This window comes from Ylistrum balloti, unplaced genomic scaffold (assembly GCF_031769215.1).
Source record: "Ylistrum balloti isolate Yb309-2 unplaced genomic scaffold, AGI_CSIRO_Ybal_v1 Utg369618, whole genome shotgun sequence".
Taxonomy (NCBI): Eukaryota; Metazoa; Mollusca; class Bivalvia; order Pectinida; family Pectinidae; genus Ylistrum; species Ylistrum balloti.
The window spans coordinates 941,798-964,038 of NW_026781890.1; the positions used below are offsets into that span (position 1 = coordinate 941,798).

General features: G+C 33.7%; 1 protein-coding gene across 1 annotated transcript; it reads left to right on the top strand.

Moving 5' to 3' along the window:
• The first annotated feature begins 1,343 nt into the window (after positions 1-1,343).
• On the top strand, positions 1,344-21,463 carry LOC132548938 (uncharacterized). The gene is made up of 4 exons (XM_060212845.1): positions 1,344-1,551; positions 15,332-15,581; positions 15,860-15,898; positions 20,569-21,463. Exons 2-4 carry the CDS (start codon positions 15,350-15,352, stop codon positions 20,703-20,705), a joined length of 408 nt encoding a protein of 135 aa, XP_060068828.1. The 5' UTR covers positions 1,344-1,551; positions 15,332-15,349; the 3' UTR covers positions 20,706-21,463.
• Positions 21,464-22,241: the final 778 nt, after the last annotated feature.

A 22,241-nucleotide genomic window follows, 5' to 3' on the forward strand; every position in this document is an offset into this window, starting at 1 on the left:
TATCGTAAAAACTAGTAAAAATGATTTCGTACATAAAAGAAATACCCAGTAATCTTAAAACGCAAATACATCAAATGTATACAGCCATGGCAAGTTGGTAAGTGTTAATTATATTTTCCAATAAATCATGGACCCGCACCTCTTCTTGCGCAAGTGCATACAAGTATCTTAATGTCAACGCAATGTAGATCTACGTCCAACTAATGACCGTCACCCTGAAGTTAAAACATAATGTTAAAAGGTGTGACATCACTTCGTTCATGGAATAGAAAATAAGTATCGCGTGCCAAATGAGCATATAAATTTGTGTGATTGTATGAAACTTATCCTTCAATTTAACCTTAAGATACACTAAGAAATTAATTGCTCAGTTTCTATAGTATATATCCAACAAAGGCATGACATTATTTTCTATATAGGCTTACCCTTTAATGAAAAACGAGACAGCTTTCCATCGAGCTTTGTGACTACCATAATGATTTCTAATTCACCGTGGTTAATTTTCTTAAAAGAAATGCCGCTTGACGATTTTCGTACAAGATGTCAAATGACAAAGCTCATAACATGGGGTTTTAAGAGATACAGGTTGATGAATATTTTTTTTTACAGTTGTCTAAGTTATCTCATTGCGAAATATTCTATTTTATTGTTCGATATGAAGCTGGACGTGTTTAATGCTCAATACTTTGCCGGTTGGTTTTGTTGTTGTACACCTTGTTCTCATCAGTCACTGGGATTGACTAAAATTTACATTTCGGGTGTCGTTGATGAAGCAAAATGATCTTATTTATCCCTTTCTCGTTGTTCTTTTCACGGGTCTCGTGTACTTGTTTGTTAAGGTATTTTCTTTCTTTTTGTCGTATATGCACTCAAATCACCAAATATTGTATATACTTACACTTGCATTTGGTATTCCAAAGACGATGACAGGCTGAAATATCATAATGATTAAGTAGTAATGTTTTACAAGTCATTGAATTAAAACGGCCTTTAGATAGATTAGAGATTTGACATTTCCTCACGCACCAGTAACGAACCAGTTTTATCTATGAGGGCATAACTGCATCCAATGTCTTTTTTTATCGGAAATACAATTAAATCTCCACCCTATCATGTTGGTGAAGGTGTTTCTTCCCTTGTGTTTACGTATGTAACAAAACACCTGTACAGAAAGTACAACACGGGGGTAATTCTCGAGCTTGTGCAAATAGGCCTATTTTGATTGGCAGTTTGCTATCGAGTTTCCCGCCAGCATCACATCACATAGGTGTAATCACAGGAATATAAGGACGCCCACATGGGTTCAGTAGGACCATTTCACGACTCGACGGTGATGATGCAACGTGGAGAGTTCTTCAGCTGCTGAATCCAGGGTGATGAAATAGACGCGTGACCGAGTGATACGTGAGTGAAGGGATCGTGATCCCCCTCCTTATAATCTACTCCTCACGTGGGTTCAGTGCCCGGACTTTGGACTGCAACGCAAGCAACTAGGAAGTTATGCTGAACTCAGTCAGCTAAATTCCTGGATAATATCACAACATTATTTAGGTAAGACATTATGGTTTTATTATAAATAATCCACCGTCTTAACTATTATAATATTAAATAACGTTCAACTTTATGAATCATTTAACCTATTAATGCAATATAGGTGTTTTTAAAACAATCCAGAATAACTCAGCTTCATCATATTAAGCATAGCTATTAATTCAGATTTTCTGTTATGTTTGGGCTGTCTGCTGTTTGTTTTGATTACTTACATATGTTTACGATAGTTTTCCAGTTGCTGTTTGTTTTACAATCGTGTTTTACAGGAGGCTGAAAGTTATTTAAACATACTATATCTAGTGACAGACTTTTATCGCAGAGTAGACTGTAAAATGTCCGTGATAATAATACATCGGTTATTTTAGGCCGGTGTAGAATGATTTTGGAACATAACATAAACAAATAAAATAGTATATTTCGTTCATATGATTAACACGATTTATGGAAGCCTAACAGATCGAAAATGTCAAGCATTTATAAATGTTTGAGGTACGTTTTGGTTTGGTACATTATCAGGAACTTGTAATCAGCTCCTGACAAATTAAGATTGGTAATTTATAAGGAACTTGTTATCAGCTCTTGACAAATTAATATTGGTAATTTATCAGGAACGTGTTATCAGCTCCTGACAAATTAAGATTGGTAATTTATAAGGAACATGTTATCAGCTCATGACAAATTAATATTGGTAATTTATCAGGAACGTGTTATTAGCTCCTGGTAAATTCAGATTGGTAATTTATCAGGAACTTGTTATCAGCTCCTGGTAAATTCAGATTGGTAATTTATAAGGAACTTGTTATCAGCTCCTAGCAAATTCATATTGGTAATGGGTACATTTTGTAACATAGTCTGCTTGTTTACCTTTGTCAGATTAAGTACGTCTTGTGATCAAAGCGGTTGGAAAGCTATACTTAGTGTCTCGATCATGCTTCAACATTTGAAAGAAGATATTATAAATGCATTTGAATTAAGTTACAGAAAACTGTCATTTCAACATATCTAAAACATTATATTATGTTGATATGATAAAACGTGTGATTGCCGCGCTATTTTGTTTTGTTCTTATTTTTATTATTTGCTTTGAATCATGACGAAATCAAATACTTCACTGCGCTAACCCAACAGTACATAGTCAAACCAACAGTCAAGAAATAAATACAGGAAAATTCACAGAAAAAAATATTCAAAATAAAATGCAGAATTCCCACATTTTTCAATCAACCTCCTTAGTTTTCCTATTATTATTATTTACGACAATTGCCGTAATTTCTCGTAGATGATAGCGTGTCAAATGGGTTGTTTTATGCTTAAAAGTATAATGAAAATGTACCTCTTGTGATCTTTCACACATCAAATTAGATAGTTAATACATATTGATTTACACCGTACAGAAAGAATATAAGAAATCCTGTCAAACAGTCTACTTAGATACTGATAGACTCGTTCACTTAAATTGGTTTACAGTAATAATTATTGCAAATCGGGAATGACTTTTCCGCTTTTACATTATTTCAGGTTTACGTGTAATCAACTTGAATAAGTTATTAAAGAATATCACAAGAAACTAATTGAAGTTGGCAAATTGTTCATTTAATATTGTAAATTAAAGCATGCTTAACTGATTCCTGATTATTTCATCAGCTTTCACGCCCGCGAGAAGTCATGTATATATTTGTGATTTAAACGCGATATATTAAAAGGATGACAGCGTGATGGAAGGAATACAACATACTCTGGTTATCGAGTCGGGCAATAAGTAGCTTGTTGATCACATCATTTGAAACTTTTCAATAAATCACCATACTTAGGGGGAAATACCTTTCCACATAATGCGCATTTTCAACAACAGTGTTTATTCATTTGCTATTATTGCTAAAGTCTGTTCTTAACACATCTTAAGGGTTTTATAATTACTAACACGTTTACGACTATTACATAACATATTCTTTATAAGGAATCTTTCTTCAGTCCTTTCCTTAGTATCAAGGTGAGGCGTTTTTCTGCAATAACTGACGTGAGATTATCATAAACATCTGTCAGAGTAGAGCAAGTGGGAATATACTTGTCTCTCTGTCAATTAACACTTCAATTGCCGTAATGGTGAGTAAAATAGAAATCGGTTACTATCAATGCTGTAACAGTTAGAAATACAGTTTTGTGAAACATTACGTTATGCAATAATGAGGTAAAAACTACGAGATTGCAGGTTAAAGTTTCGTTTATGTAATTGCATTTGAAAAATATCTGGAATATACACTTTTTTTGTTGTTGTTATTATGGCTTGTAGATTCATTATTAGGGTTGACATAAAATGGTGGGTGACGTCGATTAAGCAGAAATTGCTTAACATTCTGGAAACTTTTGTCGTAATATGTTGTATTGTAAATGCTCGAAAAAAAGCAGTAGATAAACGACCTCAGCTACTGCTGTAAACTTAAACCAAGTTCAAGAAAAAGTACGAACATTAAAACACAGTGAATATATTGTAAATATGTTAACGTGTCGGTATTAGCTTTCTTGTTTTTTGAAAATGTTATAACTGAATATCCAGACCATAATAGAGATAGTAAAAATGGGTGTGTTGCAACATTTTATGTAGATGAAAATTAGCTAATTTATAATTGTTAGGCCGTAAGTCAACAAACATTATCCCTTGAACTAACTTAACCCCTCAAATATATTTCACAAATGTTTACACCAATTGAACACAGCACACACTTTGTATAGCATAAAGTGTCATTGTCGTTCCACCATCTTGATTGACGATACGGGATCTCTTTATCACCTACGTTCTCTGTGTCTCTACGTTCATCTTTTCTTCCACGCTCTTTGCAACCATTCTCGATTGCTCAACATGGAATGGAATACACTTTAAAACACCTGCACTGTTTAAGTCGGCATCCGCTGAAGTCCATCCACCTTTTCACAATGATCGACCATATTCTCTGTTTCGCAAATATGATATCCGCAAACACGCGGTCTCGTAATTACCACCCGTTTTCTCGTTTACCTTAATAGCTACCGGTAGTCCGTTAAACCGCCCACGGATTTTCTACACCTACACACTATCAGTGCAACTTGTACCAGTCAACAGGTCCCTGAACTTTCATTTAGTCTTTTTCAACACTCGCACATTTCAACACAGATACGTTCCAATAACTGAATAGTCATTCTAGGTAAACACAGTTTGCGTTTGATAACTCAATATGTAATCAAGAAATTTCCCCTGTTTTGTTTGAACATTTAATAAACAATCGGCCGCTCTCACTGTCTCCTCCCACTAATGCATTTAATTTTACTACTTATTTGGGAAATGATAATCATGTTTTATCTGCTAGGAACCTCAATTGGACAAAATTACAAATCGAATAACAGAATCCCATAAAATGGCAGAATTGTACCAGCAACTCAGAGGATTAGAGTGTGCTATACTGGTAAATAGATCACACAGGACACATAAAAAGTATTCGAGAGTGTGCATTATCTAATTAGAAGAGATTAGTAATTGTATTACGTTATACATAGTGATGATTGGATTCAAAACGATATGGTAAAATCAAATCTGATGGCAATACAGATCATCATTATACACTACGTTATGAAGATTTGCCGATGGCCGTTTAGATACCACTTTTAGATGACCTCAATACTTAAAATACGGCGGGAATGTTTTAGCAAATCAAAACTCGTCACTCGTATGCCTTTCGAACAGCATGTGCAAGTTTAAGTAAAACGATGAAACTGGTAATAAAGGTGGTTTTCCTCAGTATGAAAAGAGTCGAGGAGAGACAGGCTTTAACAAACTTAAGTAAGTCGCGTTTTGATTGGTTGATTGAAAAGTCATCTGAACATAACCCTTTATTGGCCACCGTCAGATCTTTTTAAGGAAGTGTATTCATGATGATTTGCATCAGATGGATGTAAACTTTCGACGGAAATCATATTTTTTTCTCTCTTCGACAGTTTAGTGAAACTAAACTTTTGGTGTAAGTTTTTTTATAACACGTGTATGGAGCTTGTTTAGTACCATAACCAAGGCACTCGAGACAAGGACTTAGTGCTTTAAACAATAGGTGTCAACATCACAGCTTTCTCCATATCATGCTATGTGAAAAAGGTTCACGATGTCTTCTGATAAAGGTGCATTCTGCAAGAGAAAAAAGGCTACTTTCTTCACCTAAAAATTCGTTTAAACATAAGTTTCAATGGAATGTAATTTGAAACAATAAATTTCACCAGAAATGTTACATCTAATTTCTTTTCTTTTTTGCACTGAAATCATGTTTAGCCTGCAACTGACATGAGAAAGAAATGTGAATCATATGCTTGTTATCATCAGCCTTCCTCATCGTCAAGCTTAATAACCGGTCTGTAATGCATCAAACAACGAGGGTTATCTGGGCAATTTAGTGGTTATATTTGATAGAAACAGTAGTTTACAAGCATTACTACAGCCGCAAATCTACATAATTCAACACAATGAAGTCGCTAATTCAAACCCAAAATTAAACAATGAAACAAATCCCAACCTGGAAATATCAACAAGGAAAAATACCAGGGAAATAAAGACATGATTTCCTGAAAGGTAAACTTCTTTTGGTTCATCGAAGAGTCACATTCTCAACCGATTAACCCGATTAAAACAAATGACACTACTATTTAACTAACGAGCATTGGAATTAAATTCCCCGTACTCCTCTTTTCGATTTTACAACCCTTGATATTTCGCACCATAAACTAATAAAAATATATGGATCATTATCATATGTCTTGTCGAAGTTCGTTTATGTGTCATTTGGGCAGGATCATGTGTCCGTAATATCTTTATTAAATAAATGATAATACCACGTAACTTAATATCTAAAAAAAAAAATTGTGCCATGATACAAGATGTAATATTGTAACTTTTGTTTTCCCCTTAATTTTACTTATGTCTGGATATCTCCCTAATCTTTCTACTTGGTAAGCGTTTTTATCAAAATTGAAAGAAGCTGATTTCTTTAACTGGATTTTAAAATTACATTTGTTTTGAATAGTCATTTTTACTTTTGCGTTGCCAGGTTTCTACCGTTTTTTTACATGATTGGCGTTTAAGCCATTAACAGAAATTGCGTTTTCCCTTATAATATTTCAATTCGAATATTTTGAGAGAACTTTTTATTTTTAAGTTGTTTGTTCTTTTGGATTCAACCGAATTTTAACAAAATGACGTTCCTAATTTTGATAAGGCAATAATCTCATGTATATATGTAATTTTGACATGAGACGGGTGTAGTGAATAGTTGACAACAAGCAAGCGTGATTCGATTTCGTTATATTTGCGGTAAAAACAGAGTGTCAAATACAATGCTCGACAAACATCAACATATATCATGGACACCAGTTCATAGCTATGTGCGAAATTTAATATTCCTGGACATGCTCATAACGCGAAATATTAGTCTTATGATATTGAACAATTGTTGCACACTTATTTTACACTTCGGATACCTATATCAGTTATTTATTGTAAGTATGCTACAAATGCAAACATATTAAAACGACGAGATATATCATGGATTCAATTCCGGGTCAAAACCAATCACCATTTCAAAATAATTCTTGTACAAATTTAAAAGAAACTATTATACCAACTAACAATTAACTAATAAAAACTCGTGAAAAAACATAATTAAACTTTGCCATATGAGTGTAATATATATGTCATAAAGTTTTCTCCTTTTTCTGAAAGTTATCTATTCACTGACGATATGACTCATTAATGATAATATTATTCCGTCCTGATGGTATGATTTCAATCAATCAAATTAACAAATTCCTGTGTTTAACCGCCAAAAAATAAAGATATGGCTTTGATTTGCCTTTAAAATCTTAACTGTCCAACAACACTAGAAAAAACTGCAAACACGAAGAAAAACAACAAGCTTGATTTGTAAATTCTTTAAACGTCATAGCAGACAAATTGTGTGTAAAGTATATACCGTAACATAATCAATTATGATTTACACAGAACAGAAACACGGACTTTTCAGGCGGCGTCTTAAAATGTTCATGCGTCTGCTTGAAATTGGAGCAATAAATATCAATAACCAAGAATAAAGCTCGTGATGATTACAATAACTAAAGCTCCTAAAACATACCATAAGGTTTGATTAATTGTTACTCAAACTTAAAGTGATACGCTAATTCTGAAACAACCTAAAAATATAACTTTAAATGCCTGAAGTAGTAATTATACAAATTCATGGAAATAATATACAGTGATAAAGTATTGCTATATTTAATGTAGCTCTAATCCATAACAAATATCTCGTTCAAGGTTGTACAAAGTCAGTCATTAATGTCGCATACAGACATTCATGTTAGACTTCATTACTGTTTGCTTTAGATAACATGTATCTATATAGACGTCTGTGTGAGAGTTTATCAGCAGATTGGTTTACAAAAGTTATATATTTAACCTCTCCGAGTTCAAATAACACTAGGCTAGTAATGTCGGCCTTCACCTACTCTCTCCTGACTGATCATGAGTGTCGATAAACATCATTGTTTATATTCGGGATACGTTTAATGAATGATTATCAAAGTGGGAGGAGCGTTCGAATGGATATAATTTAAAAAACCAATCACACCATCATCACCTGGTAAGCTATACATCGTACATTTATGTTCATGTTTCCATTATCATTGATAGCGACAGTGCATGTAGATTTAAACTGAAATGAATGTGATAAAATTCATTATAGTTCCAGTACACTGTTTCACATATGAAAAAACAAAACAATTATATATATCTGTGTTCAAATACGTCATGTCAAAACTAAAATGCAAAGTATAGAACATCGCTCTCTTTCAAGTATATACTATACTTTGAAGTCATTGTACTAAACACTTGGTTCAGTGTTATACATAGAAGCACGCTCTGCATCAAATGTTCCATGATGTTTTTTGTTGTAAAACATGCCGCTATATAGTGTGTGGAATATTTCCAAAACAGCGGCATACTGGCCCAATTAGTTTGACTGGGTCACCGCGCATCTGGTTCTCCAGTCAAACACGCTATTAACAGAAAAGTGAATGTGAGACTCCCGAAATTTTGCATTATACCTCGAAAATGTATCTTATTAACTTTGAACATAACATTTCCTTACTCAATTTGTAAATAAATAATGTCAATACGGAATTTACGAGAATCAGCACGTTATCTAATAACAATACTAAAGAAACATGAGAAATAACAATAAAGAATCGTTTTACTTGTTTTAAACTGAACAAACAATAATAAAAACACCGCCATGACAACAGAATCATAATCCAATCTCAAATTCAATACAACTAGAACAAAATATGGGCAAAAGAACAATTTTCTGCTGAAAAAGAACAGCAAGACATGCTTTGTAAATCTTGATTCATTAAAGTAAAGGTCTTAATTTGTAACTCCGGAAAAGATCTTTTTGAACAGCTTACTGGGCGTGTGTTCTTACTTTGCATGTGTTCAAGGGGACATCCTGTAAAAAGATTAATGGATGTCATAATTTTATGTGTGCTTCGAGTATACTGCTATACATTGAGCTTTCGTAGACCGGCAAAAATGTGTACCAACAAGAATTAAAACTTTCATTTATATATATACGATCCTTTATGACTAGTAAAATGTATATGTGAAACATCCTTTATATATATATAAGTAGATACTGTATATGTGTACGACACCGTGTTTGTGTACAAACAAGAATATTTTGTTGGATCCTATATATGTGTATAATTATGTATACGTTTGCGATCATATATATGTGTATAATTCTGTATTAGCGCACGATCCTGTATATGTGTATAATTCTGTATTAGCGTGCGATTCTGTATATGTGTATAATTCTGTATACGTTTTCGATCCTTTATATGTGTATAATTCTGTATACTTTTTCGATCCTGTAAATATGTATAATTCTGTATTAGCGTGCGATTCTGTATATGTGTATAATTCTGTATACGTTTTCGATCCTGTAAATATGTATAATTCTGTATTAGCGTGCGATCCTGTATATGTGTATAATTCTGTATTAGCGTACGATCCTGTATATGTGTATAATTCTGTATATATTTGCGATCTTATATATGTGTATAATTCTGTATAAGTTTGCGATCCTATATACGTGTACGATCCAGTATATGTGTACAATAATGTATTAACGTACATTTAGGCTCATGTATAATGATACAGCATTATATAAATATAAAAGTGTATAACGAAAAAGGCAGTACCGTGTGTCGTTGTCTTCTGTAACAGCATTCAATTCTGTGTGTTATCATCAGACATTATGTCAAGTCAAGGTTCTTGATTTATATGCTCAAATCAGCTATATCAAACGTGCACGTTTTCAGATTCAAATATCATGTCTTTATTCTGAAAAAAAACCTATGAACACAGGAAATAATTAATCTTTTCACGTCATTCTCTCTTTGCACATTTAGCTATGGATGATTAATTTCCTCAATATCCTTACATCTCCAGCAATACATTAAAATTTGTATTGACATTGAGACAATGGCAGAAAATAAGTACATGTAATTTTGCAAATAGATTATCTTTTGAATCACAACCGAATACGTGTTTGATCATCTATTGCAAACAGACGGAAATCCTTTTGGATTGGCTTTCCGGGTTGCTTATTTTCATCTTCTTATGTGTTCTCCCTTTGTATTTGTATTGATGGTTTTCAAGGCATTCTACCTTAAGGTCAAGGTATTAATATAGTAATGTTGAACGAACTAGCATATTTTGGACTTTGCCATCAATATCATATCTTACGTATATGCATATGCAGAATAGATTATTTAACTATTAGTTAGCATGATACTATCTCCATGGATATATCATACATTGTTTAACAGTTAATCATAGGTTCTAACGACACTTTCCGCATCTTCATTATTGATTTAACGCAACAAACTGATCCATGCCTCAATCAAGCTGTTGCATATCATTTTCCATATCCATCATAGCTAACTTCTATGGCTTAAGCGTATCCTTTTCCTTGTGCCTATAATGTGACTGCCGATGACATTTCAGCGTCTTCCTTCCCAGGTATCTTCCAAATAAAGTTCAGTACTTCCTGCTATGAATAGATATGCAGTAAGAAAATCTAGAGTTTGCCTTCATACACAAAAACCGACAAATGCATTACAAGGTGAAGTACTTGTTTGCAATATCTTATATTCTTAGTTACCTATATATATATATTCCCACATTTCCCACGAAATTTTTTTTTTCTAAAACAATTGACTAAGTCCCATTTTCGAAGGACGTTCGTATTGTGCTTGAAAAACTTAAACTCGTTTAAGGTTTTGAAATGTCGGTATTTTAGAATTCTCTCCTTCTGTACCATATCTTCAATTTATCTAAAATTTTCTTTTCAGCACCTTAGGACCCTTTCATTCAGGAAGAATATTATATTCCATCTTTCATTTCTGAGAATTGTTTTGCAATTTGAGCCAATCTGAACACTTAAGGCCCTGTCCATCAGCCCTGGCAGGTCAACCAAGTACAAAACGTGCATGCAATCAGATTGCCAACCTATGCTAATAGTTCTTAACAAGTTAGGATTGTTTCCAGTGGATACTAAACAAACAGCATTAAAATGTTATTTTCCTGTATTAACTATTTTGAACTTAACCCCTTGCCCACAGGAGGAAATATGAGATCCGTGGGTCATAAAACTCACAAATTTGGCAAGTACTCTAAGACCAATGCATTCGTGAAGCATATTTGATTCTGGCATATCTTGGTCTTGACAGGAAGCGCTTTGAAACTTCAGACGGCTTGACCCCTTTTAGCTCCGCCAATTAGGCCCTTTTGGAGATGGTACCATATAATTCTTAAAAGTTGAAAATTTCAATTGTTTACGAAAAGAGTAAACATTATACTTTTTAATACATTTTCGCAATTTTATAATACAAATTTTTGTACGACTAAGATAAGCCACACCCACCTAATTTCCATTACCGACTTGCTGATTAGGTTGTCTTTGTGTGTGTCCATCACCTCAAGGAACGGAGATGGTTGGATTTGTATAAAACATTCAATACCTATAATCAAAGGAAGCGTTTTCAGAAGGATTCACATTCAAATGTAGTCTCCTAGCGTCTTTATTTATATAACTTCGTGAAGAGCTAGTTCACACTGCCCTTAACGTATCCGCCTATATCAATAGACAGGAAACGTCCAGCGGAGATGTTGTGGGTTGCTCTTTAACCATCACAACATCCTATGGCTGTTTATCTTATAACTTTTTGGAGTTTTCTAAATCAATATATACGGCTAACATAAAACAAAGTTCATTTGCCTACATCACTCCAATTAATGGCATTATATACGTCATTGATAATATTTTGCTGACTATATATATTCTCATGTTACCAGTCAAACAGGAAGCACGTTGTCTGGTAACATTGTGCCTACGAGATTTTTATATGGTCATGTACTATTGTTATTTGTCGAAATGAATTTTGCTAAAGTTATTCAGCATTGAAGCTATACATTTAGATTTGGATGATTTATATAATATATGTCTATAATTAATTGTTTTTCAAGTATGTGTTAACTGAAGAAAATTCATTTTTCGTTGATCGTTAGATATATTTTTCTTGCAGCATGTAGACATTGACAGACGCTTAATATAGTTAATGTGGTATAAGTTTGTCGTACAACACCTACTATTTACTGCAACGATATGAAGCCTCCGGGATATATTTCTAAAACAACGTTAACAAGTCTAAAAACTTATGTAAAAATTATCATATTCAAAATAGTAAACTACCTCAAATATATCAGTCTGATTAACAAGAAATTACTTATGGTCGCACTGTAGTTATAAACGGTATGTGAGTGCTTCGACATTGATCGTTCAATTTTTTCGTGTTTGTCCATTTCTTGGCCCGATGACCTTTTCGGTATCAGTGACACTAAGAATATAATAATGATATTGTTAAATTGTTATGTTGAATACACATTGTTATAAATCACGTGATAAAGACGTTGTGTCGGTTATTTAATTATACAAATCCGGATAAGAACTTAATTGAAATAACGGCGAAATATCACGTAATTAATTAAAAACAAAGAAGCTGAGAACAGTTGATGAATTAGTCCAAATTTCTTTAGTTGATCATATCTCTATAATATACAGTAAGAAAAAAATAGAGTTTCCTTCATACACAGAAACCGACAAAAGAACTATCAGATGAAGTACTTGTTTGCAATATCTTACATTCTTGGTAACCTATACGTGTTTCTGCATTTTACACAGCATAAAGAAGTCTTTATTTTTCTAAAACAATGGGCTTAATCGCAGTTTCGAAATGAACGTTTCTTACTGTATTTGAAAATACTGAAACTTGTTTTAGGTTTTGCATTCCCGGTATTTCAGAAATCTCTCCTTCTGTACCATGTCTGCGATTTATTTATAATTTTCTTTTCAGTACCTTAAAACCCTCTCATTTAGGAAGAATATTATATTCTATCCTTTATTCCTGAGAAAAGTTATGCAATTTGAGTCAATTTGGCCACTTAGGGCCCTGTCCATCAGCCCCTGGCAGGTCAACCAAGTACAAAACGTGCATACAATTAGATATCCATCCTATGCTAATAGTTCTTAACAAGTTTGGGTTGTTTCCAGTGGATACGAAACAAATAGCATTTAAAACCGTATTTTTCCTGTATTAACTATTTTGAACTTTATCCTACTTCCGCATGAGGAAAGATGAGATCCGTGGGTCATAAAACTCACAAATTTGGCAAGATTCTTTCATCCATGAAGCGTTTGTGATTCTAGTATATCTTAGTCTTGACAGGAAGCGCTTTGAAACGTGAAACCATATAGTTTTGAGAAGTTTAAAATGTTAATAATTGTTTACGGACAGTGTACATGAAAGGGACAATATTATATTTTCAGTACATTTTCGCGATATTATAATATATTTTTTTGTATAAATATGATTCGCCACATACATCTAACTTCCTTTGCTGACGTGTTGATTTGAAAGTCTTTGTGGGTGTATATCACCTCCAGGGACAGAGATGGTTGGTTTTGCATAAAACATTCAATACCCATAATGAAAGGAAGTGTTTTCAAATGTTTTGTCTCCTAGCTTCTTTATTTATATAGCTTCGTGAAGAGCTAGTTCACACTGCCCTTAACGTATCCGCCTATATCAATACACAGGAAACGTCCAGCGGAGATGTTGTGGGTTGCTCTTTAACCATCACAACATCCTATGGCTGTTTGTCTTTATAACTATATTTGGGTTTTCTAAATCAATATATACGGTATACATAAAACAAAGTTAATTTCCCTACATCACTCAGGACAATGGTGTTATATATGCCATTGACAATATTTTGCTAACAATATTCACATGTTACCGGTCACACAGAAAGTATGTTATCTGGTTTGATTTTCCCAACGGGATTTTTGCATGATCATGTCCTTTTTTTTGGTGTAACCTCACTGCCTAAACCTCTGTGTCGAAATCAGTTTGGCTAAAGATATTCGGCAGCGAAGTCATACATTTGTAATTGGATGCTTGTCTATTTCTTGGTCCTGATGACTTTCTCGGCAGCAATGACACTAAGAATGTTGTAATGATATCATGATTGAGAAGTAAATGCGTTTAATATGACAACGGTTATATCGAGTGTTGTTACATTGAAGTGAATAAGTGTGCGCTTATTGATACAGATTAGGCTTATTCTTATCAGGTGAATATTTGATCCTTACTCGTGCGATGTATTGAGGAATAGTTCATGACTGTAATCAATTATGTTTAGATGTTCCAGTGAAGATGATTGATGTCATTATATAGTACTAGAATATCACCTAATATAGTCAAGTAATCATGGGGAGTGTGATGGAGACGGAAACCTGTAATGAACCGTATGGTAGCTGTATCATTTGTAATATACACTGTAAAGTCAGTTTTGTACTATCACAAGGAAACATACAATATAAAGCAAACTAACAATAAGGGAAAAAAATATAAGAAATATACCTATGGATATTTGACACAAGATCTTCACGAACTGTTGTCAGTATGTTGATTACTGATTACTATTAATAACGTGACAAAGAAGTTGTTTCGGTTATTTAATGATACAAATCCGGATAAGAGCTTAATTGAAATAACGGCAAAAAAATATCACATAATTAATTAAACAAATGAAGCTTAATAACATTTTCTATATTAGTCCAAATTTGTTTCTTTGAAATGGCTAGTGGTGTCAGTCAACGAATTCTTGCGTCTTCTATTACGTGTTTGTAACTTGCTGACATGCCACGTTTTCATTTCCTTATCTGAAATTGGGATCGCAGACCATCGACTCCTGCCTATTGTGTTCAAGCTGTGTCTCTCACAGATATGCTGAAAGCATCCTTTTCCTTTATTCTTTTCAAGAACTTCCGCTGTTGTAAGGAACATCAAATCTACACTCATCAAATTGTTATCTTAAGAAGATGAGGAATGATATGTATTTGAACAGAGGATTGTCACAGTTTCCAAACATCCATCACATTGTTTTGTGAAGATTATTAATCAAATGCATAGAATTCCTTAAATTTCACTAGATTCGGAATTGCTTTCGATCTTCATTAGTTCTGTTTCTGAATGAAACGTATTCCTAGTACTATCGATACAAAACAATATCTTTGTGTCGATGGGCAAGTGTGATTGTTTTCTTTAAACAGGAAACATTTAGATAAATTGCTTGCTTTTGCTTCACCAGCTCACCTAATCCTATGGGATGTTGCCACTGCCGAACGTGAACGCTATACTCTGTGTCTGTCTCGCCAGCCTCTTTCTCGTGGTGCTGGACGCCAGTCCGGTGAGGACCCTTACCAAACAAGATGTGGAGGCAAGAATATTGGATGCAATCGCAAAAGATTTCCAAAGAAAGCTAGCAAACTACGACACAGACTATACACTTGATACACAATTGAAAACTAAGCCATTCCAACATATATGGAAAGGCAGTGGTAAGTTTTGTAATGTCAATTTTATTGTTATCATTAAATTCTGCTCTAGTATTCGATTCATTAATACAGCCAAACATTATAATATCGAGAACAAAAATGTATGGTTATTGAAAGTCGTTTAAATATTTGAAAAAAATATTCACTGACATTGTTATATATCTATTTAGTTTTAATTGTAATAGAATTAACCATTTTATACCTTAAAGGACAGTCACCTGTGTTCGAATACATTAAGCTGATGTAAATTAATGTTAACTGTTTGTTATTTTTTGATGCAGATATTGAAGAAATGGCTAAGCACAGAGTTAAAAGAATTGGTAAGTGAAATTTCTATAAATACATTCGGTTCAGCATTTAGCTTAGATTAACGTCCTTATTAATAATTAGACTGAAATGATTTGGCGGTGAATCAATCTCCTATGTCGCATTACGGCTTATGAAATATTTACGCAAGAACACCTGACTTAATTAAACATAACACGTATCAACTTCAAACAAAAATATTGATCCTACGTCATCCTGCATACGTATTAACAAATTGCATCATAAAATCATTTAAAAAAGTCAAGCACCAAATGATATACATTATGATAGAGACGTACATAAACTGAATCATCAAATATCGTATGTAACGATAAAGCCATATATGAATGTGTACGCCTAATAATCATAGTAATGAATATGCTACATGATAATTAGTTGCATTATGATAAAACCATACAAGAACTTTTTCCGTACATGAACTTGCACTCCAAATTTACGAGCCTTACAATTCCTTCAATAATTATAATGTAAAACTGTGAATCTATGAATCTGACAATAAATAACTATAAAAGAAAACCTATAATTATTCCATTTGATCGTCATTTGACACCATTTAATTTTTTTAATTACATTGCACATGCGAACGGTGTAAAGTGCGCTTTTTAAGAGGATTAAAAATGCATGCGACCAACAGCTAAGGGCATGCTAACTGAAGCCTAGGAAGCGAACGCGTCGTAATTAATGTCCGAAATCCAAACAGATGCACGAGCCCCAAAATTCAATAGACTTCATATAACTCAAAATTGAATAATTTTAAAATAATGTCCAGTACATATGTATATAAGAATATATGTATTATATATTCTCTTTAAAAAAAAAGCCACTCGATTCTGTCCTAATGTCTCCCATGACACCGTCCCACTTGACCTTTCGTGTTTGCCCCCCTGGGAGTCTTTGGACTCTGAACATGACATTGAGGTATTACGCTACTATCAAAATAGCTTTACCGTTGCAACGTCGTGACAGAAGATAACCAATCTGTTTCTGAAACAGAAGTTCTCAAATACCATTGACATATCTGTGGAAAACATCAACACTTCTTCATGAACACTGCAAGGTCGTCTTGATTTTTTTCATAAAATAGTAGGGAACAATAATGCGAACATTGACTAAAGAGTTTGTAGCAGCGAGCAATGCGTAATAGTTAAAGAAAATCCATTCCCTTAAAATGCACATAAATAAAAGGAGCCTACTGTTATCATTAACATAAATGAGATATATGGACCGGTAAGTTCCCATGATAGATCTACGTGGCCTACATGTTTCCAATCTCTTCAATCCAAACCTCTAAATTTGTACATAAGGAATTATCAAAACATTTAATGAGATCGTTAGTAAAGCAATTAAAATCAATCTTCTTTAATTACAAATTACTAAATGTTCCTGCTATTCAACAGTCTTGGTAAATGCGTTTTGTATTTATAGTTATCCTGATATCGTACATCAATTTCAAAGAGTCATCTGAGAAACAAACACGTAATCTGACATCATAGAGGGAAGGGGGTAATAGCTGTCGCTATTTAGAACACCACCAGCAATTACGCCGTGTTAATGATACAAAAGAACATGTGATCGTTTTGTTTACCGAAGTAATATCTGAAGCTGCGAATGAAACTTTAGATTAAAACTTTCCAACCCGTGCTTCGTCTGTTGAATCCTACAGAACATTGGAATTCTCTCTATATACAGTTAAGTTTAGACACGTTGGTTTACATTTTGAGAATGCAGTTATGTACCAAGCTGAATCAAAATTTAGGAAGTACAACTAAAGCCACTTTAAACAGTATTAAGTGTTTGTGATAAAATGAAATAAGGGAAACATAACCGCGCTATCAGTACAGTACCCAGCACACACAACTATGTTTATCGGGCTTCAGTTGGCTCAGTAGATCAGTTTTGGTCTCCGCTTGTCACCTAAGAACACTACACAAGATAACTTCAGCGATGCCGTGTTAATACGGTGAAGACCATTTCTAAATACGATTAATCCTGATGCAATACCGTGAATACCCTTTAGCTGAACGTAAGTGCAAAAATAGCAATTCCTGAGATGATTAATCTGAAACACTCTTTAATCTCCGACAAAAATAATGAAGGAGAGTTGAATTGGGGAGTTTTCATTCAAAAGGATTCTTACAGCTTGTACTCTAGTTAGCCATCTTAGTATCATGATAATAAAATTATGGTACTGCTGTTTGGAACGAACAAGATTTACGTCGTTGATTTAGCAATCGAGGAGCTGAGATGTCAGCACGACCAACTTATCCTTATATAGAATCGTACAGAAAATGAATCAGGCGTCATAGTGATCAGAATAAGGGATGAATCATTGAACGATGTGTCCGAAGGGAGTATATATCGACTAGGACCTGCATCACCCACATTTTCAACATATCGCCATCACGTACAATGCTATTGTGATTGAAAACATGAATTTAATAGTGTTTGTCAGCTCACAATGGGTCATAATAAATATGACAATTTTAACAAGAGTACCGTGAGGCTGAGCAATATATACTCCGTACAAAATTAATCTTTACATAACTTTATATAAAAATATATCAGAACTTTTACAATACATAAATTTCAAAAATAAATCTAATCGGTAAATTGATTTACAGACCTTTTCGCAAGTGCATATCCTTTAGATATCCTTAAAAAGAGTGCACTAGAAATCGATCCAACAGCTCAATCGAGACGTTTGTTGATAGTTTAACTTCCTTGCAACAGCTGACGTAATATAAAGTCGGTGTTTGATATAGTCTCACACAACATGAGATCGTCGACATTTAGTGGTTATAGCGAATATGGAATGGAGGAAGCAGGTACAATATGTATTGAAACTTTGAGAATGTTACATTTACGACCGTTTACATTAAAAAATGGAATGTCGCAGGGGTCTTTGTGGTAATGTTTGGTGTATTTATGGTTAGAATTACACCTCACACATGTAACAATATATATATATATATATATTGTACCATAGGAAGGAAATTGATATGAAATGATATTCCAAGAAATAGATTTCAGAATTTCATAAAATGATGGCTATGCATGACAAAAAGAATTAATTTGCTCCTAATGGCCCAACAACAGAGAATATTGTTAGGACCAAGTCATAGTGAACAAAAAAGTCGAAAAGAATAAATGTCTAATGCCAAAACAAACGCAGCTGATCGTGTTTAATTGTTAAAATCAAAGTAGCTAAAGTGAGTGGTGTCGTTAAACAGATCGAAAGCTTTCAATGTTTTGAAAACACAACCTTGGACACAAACTATTTCTGCAATATTTCTAACAAGCTATTCCAATGTCAATAGCAAATCACCAACCCCAATGAATCAACGATGGCACACCGACAAGATGTGATGGTAATATAACTGGTATTGCCTGTTGTTGATATAACCGGTTGACTTATATGGTCAGCTGACCTGTAAGATGTGACCATTCTCCAACAATACAACTACATGTTAGCATACAATGTTTGTAATATAAATATTTTTTCAATGTTCTGTAGTCGTGATGATAAACTAATTTACGGGAAGCCTATATTATATTTCCAACAATGATGATATAATAAAGAAAACATCCGATAATCCACATCATTTCTCTTCAACACTGGACTCTTTTATTATATTGTAATATTGTTTGACATAATATAGATAGATCCGTTTGTATCCAATGCCTTAGTGGGAGAAAAGGTGCACCTTTATCTGGTCAGTCACTTGTATACATATGTAACATACGACCAAAATTATCACAAAAGTAAATATGTATCACCTGGACTATATCTCAATAACTACATGAATTATAATAAGATCGTTTTGTAATATACGATGGTCGTATTACTTAATTTTGACACGCTGGAGGAGCGTATTCTATACTTTATATTTTATTATTATTATTGCAACACATGTTCGTCACGGTTTTCGTGTCATTCACACGATTTACAGTTCAACGCACCTTTTAATCAATACGCCATTGCTCAAATGTAGAGTACAAGCTAAAACTACGTACAGTTCAAGTCCGGCTTTAACAGTTTGATAATTTCGTTCTCCTTTGCTTCTCTTTTGACCCGATTGGCCTCTGTCGCAAATGCATATAGCACTCAAACTGTTAAAGCGGGACTTGAACTGCATTCAATAGGTGTATACAACCTATTTAATAATATTATGACCCTTTATCATCTATGACGTCACGAATAAGTGGACAATACATATGACGTCATAGATCCTTTGCATAGTTTCATTGCACTGAGGAGCAGCTAAGCTGTGAAAACGTTATGCAAAATGCTAACTTAACTTTTTCTAGTCTTTTTTTTTTTTTTTAATTATTTTCTTTATATTATCACTGGTGTATCGCCATTAACTATATTATATATATATATATATATATATATAGTCCTCCTAGTCGGATGATACCAATCCAGAACTGGGAAATATCTACCTAACAAATTGGAAGAGACACTAAGCCACTGATTTAAACAGAGTATTGTTTTAGATTTTATTTCGTTATCTTGAAAAAAGCCCGGAGTATCTTTGGACATGTAGTGTAATCCATTAATTTTGTCTCTATCGCCATGCTCGAGTTCCAATTTGTCTTTGTTTGCTACACTTTCATAAGGCCTTGCATTCTGTTTTCAAAATGTATTTTTATCTCTCGGTAGGTATCGCTGGGCACGAGAACATGGACAGAATGATGAATACTTTGGGGAATAGGCCCACTATGTCGATATCTGGAAACATGGGAAACTTACAAAGCATGATGAACCGGATGATGGAAAGGATGCGTCAGAACGGCTAACTCGTCACCTGGTGACGCCACCGTCGAACTGGAACAAGTTTCAAGTCGTTTAAACATCCGTTTTGTTCGGTAATCTCTGGATATCGATAATTATGTAGCCCCTCCCGAAAGTGGCTCGTCAACACAAAGAAACTATCACGAATATTACCCTCCGACAACTTGACATTTAGATAATTTCTCAATCTCTTTTCAACTTCCCGCCTATGAAACATTTTAACTAACTAGTGATATGTTTCCCTTTTTCAACCTGATATTCAACACTTTAATATTCATATTTTGCGATGGAAAATATCAATATTTTCAAATTTTGATCTAGATTTGGTACATATTGGTCGTTGTTTTGTTGTTCTCTACAATTCTCTATCTCTGTCGTTCTAGGTGATAAGTTGTTTTGTGAACCTCTTTGTATCATATCTGCAGTCAACTTTACGCTGACAATCTTGGTCTTTTTCATTTATATCGCAAAATATATATACAGCCAATTATTTCAGGGAGCATTAAATTAAACATTAAATAATATTCTAAAGAAACAATTCTACAGCATAATATGTTTTACATACATTCGTAATATATACATAATAGATGAAATTGTTTTATTGTTCTGCAAGGATCGTTTTTATTTATCTTGTTGATAAGTTGTCTCCCTTTTCATGTCAGTATACAGGTTTGACGTCAGATAATCCCAATCTGTTCACTCATTGTGAAACTTTTAATCATTCCTTGGTATTTGTCACGGTGGAAATAAAGTACGAAACGAATATTGTGTTTGGTTATCTTTTCATCCTCCGTATTTGGGGATAATTAAAGGTCAAAGAGTTTGTAAAAATGGACATGTCGACAGGCGAAATACATACTATCTCGGTATGTCGATAATGAGAGACCGAGCTTGAAAATATCAAGTTAATCTGTCAATGTCATTATTCTCTCAAGAGAAAAAAATAATTTGGTGATTATCATTGAATGACCAAAATACTGAATTTTATTAACCTTATAAAAGAAAAAGTCCAACGCAACAGAATTCATCGGCGACTGAGGTATACGAGGAATAATAGAACGTCGTGTTAGATAAAGACGAATGGTCAACTTAATTCAAACGTGATCTGTGCTCATTAGAGCATTACTCATTCAACTCGCCCTCTTAAAAGAAATTATCGGAGACATTTTTTTATGAATCGTGACTGAATTAAGGTTGATAGGACAACGAGAGAGAGTGCAATTTCCAATGTTAGTGTTTGCACGTGGGATGTTAATAGCAACTTATGCATGAAGGGTCCCAATGAATCTTCATGTTCACAACAAATCACAATTCTTGAATAGAACAAGCAAGTTGCTATGAATCAAATGTGAGCAACCTTGTCCTCCCCATAACCAAAATAAGACACTTAGTGAACATTACCCTTTGTCAAGAAATGTTAATGCAAAGACTGAAAACCATTAAGCGATTAATTTATTGTCTTGATTTTCTTCTTTAACATTTCCTCTTTTATCTCATGCACCATTTGGCATATTTTTGCCTTTGGTCGTTTAAAAAATGTC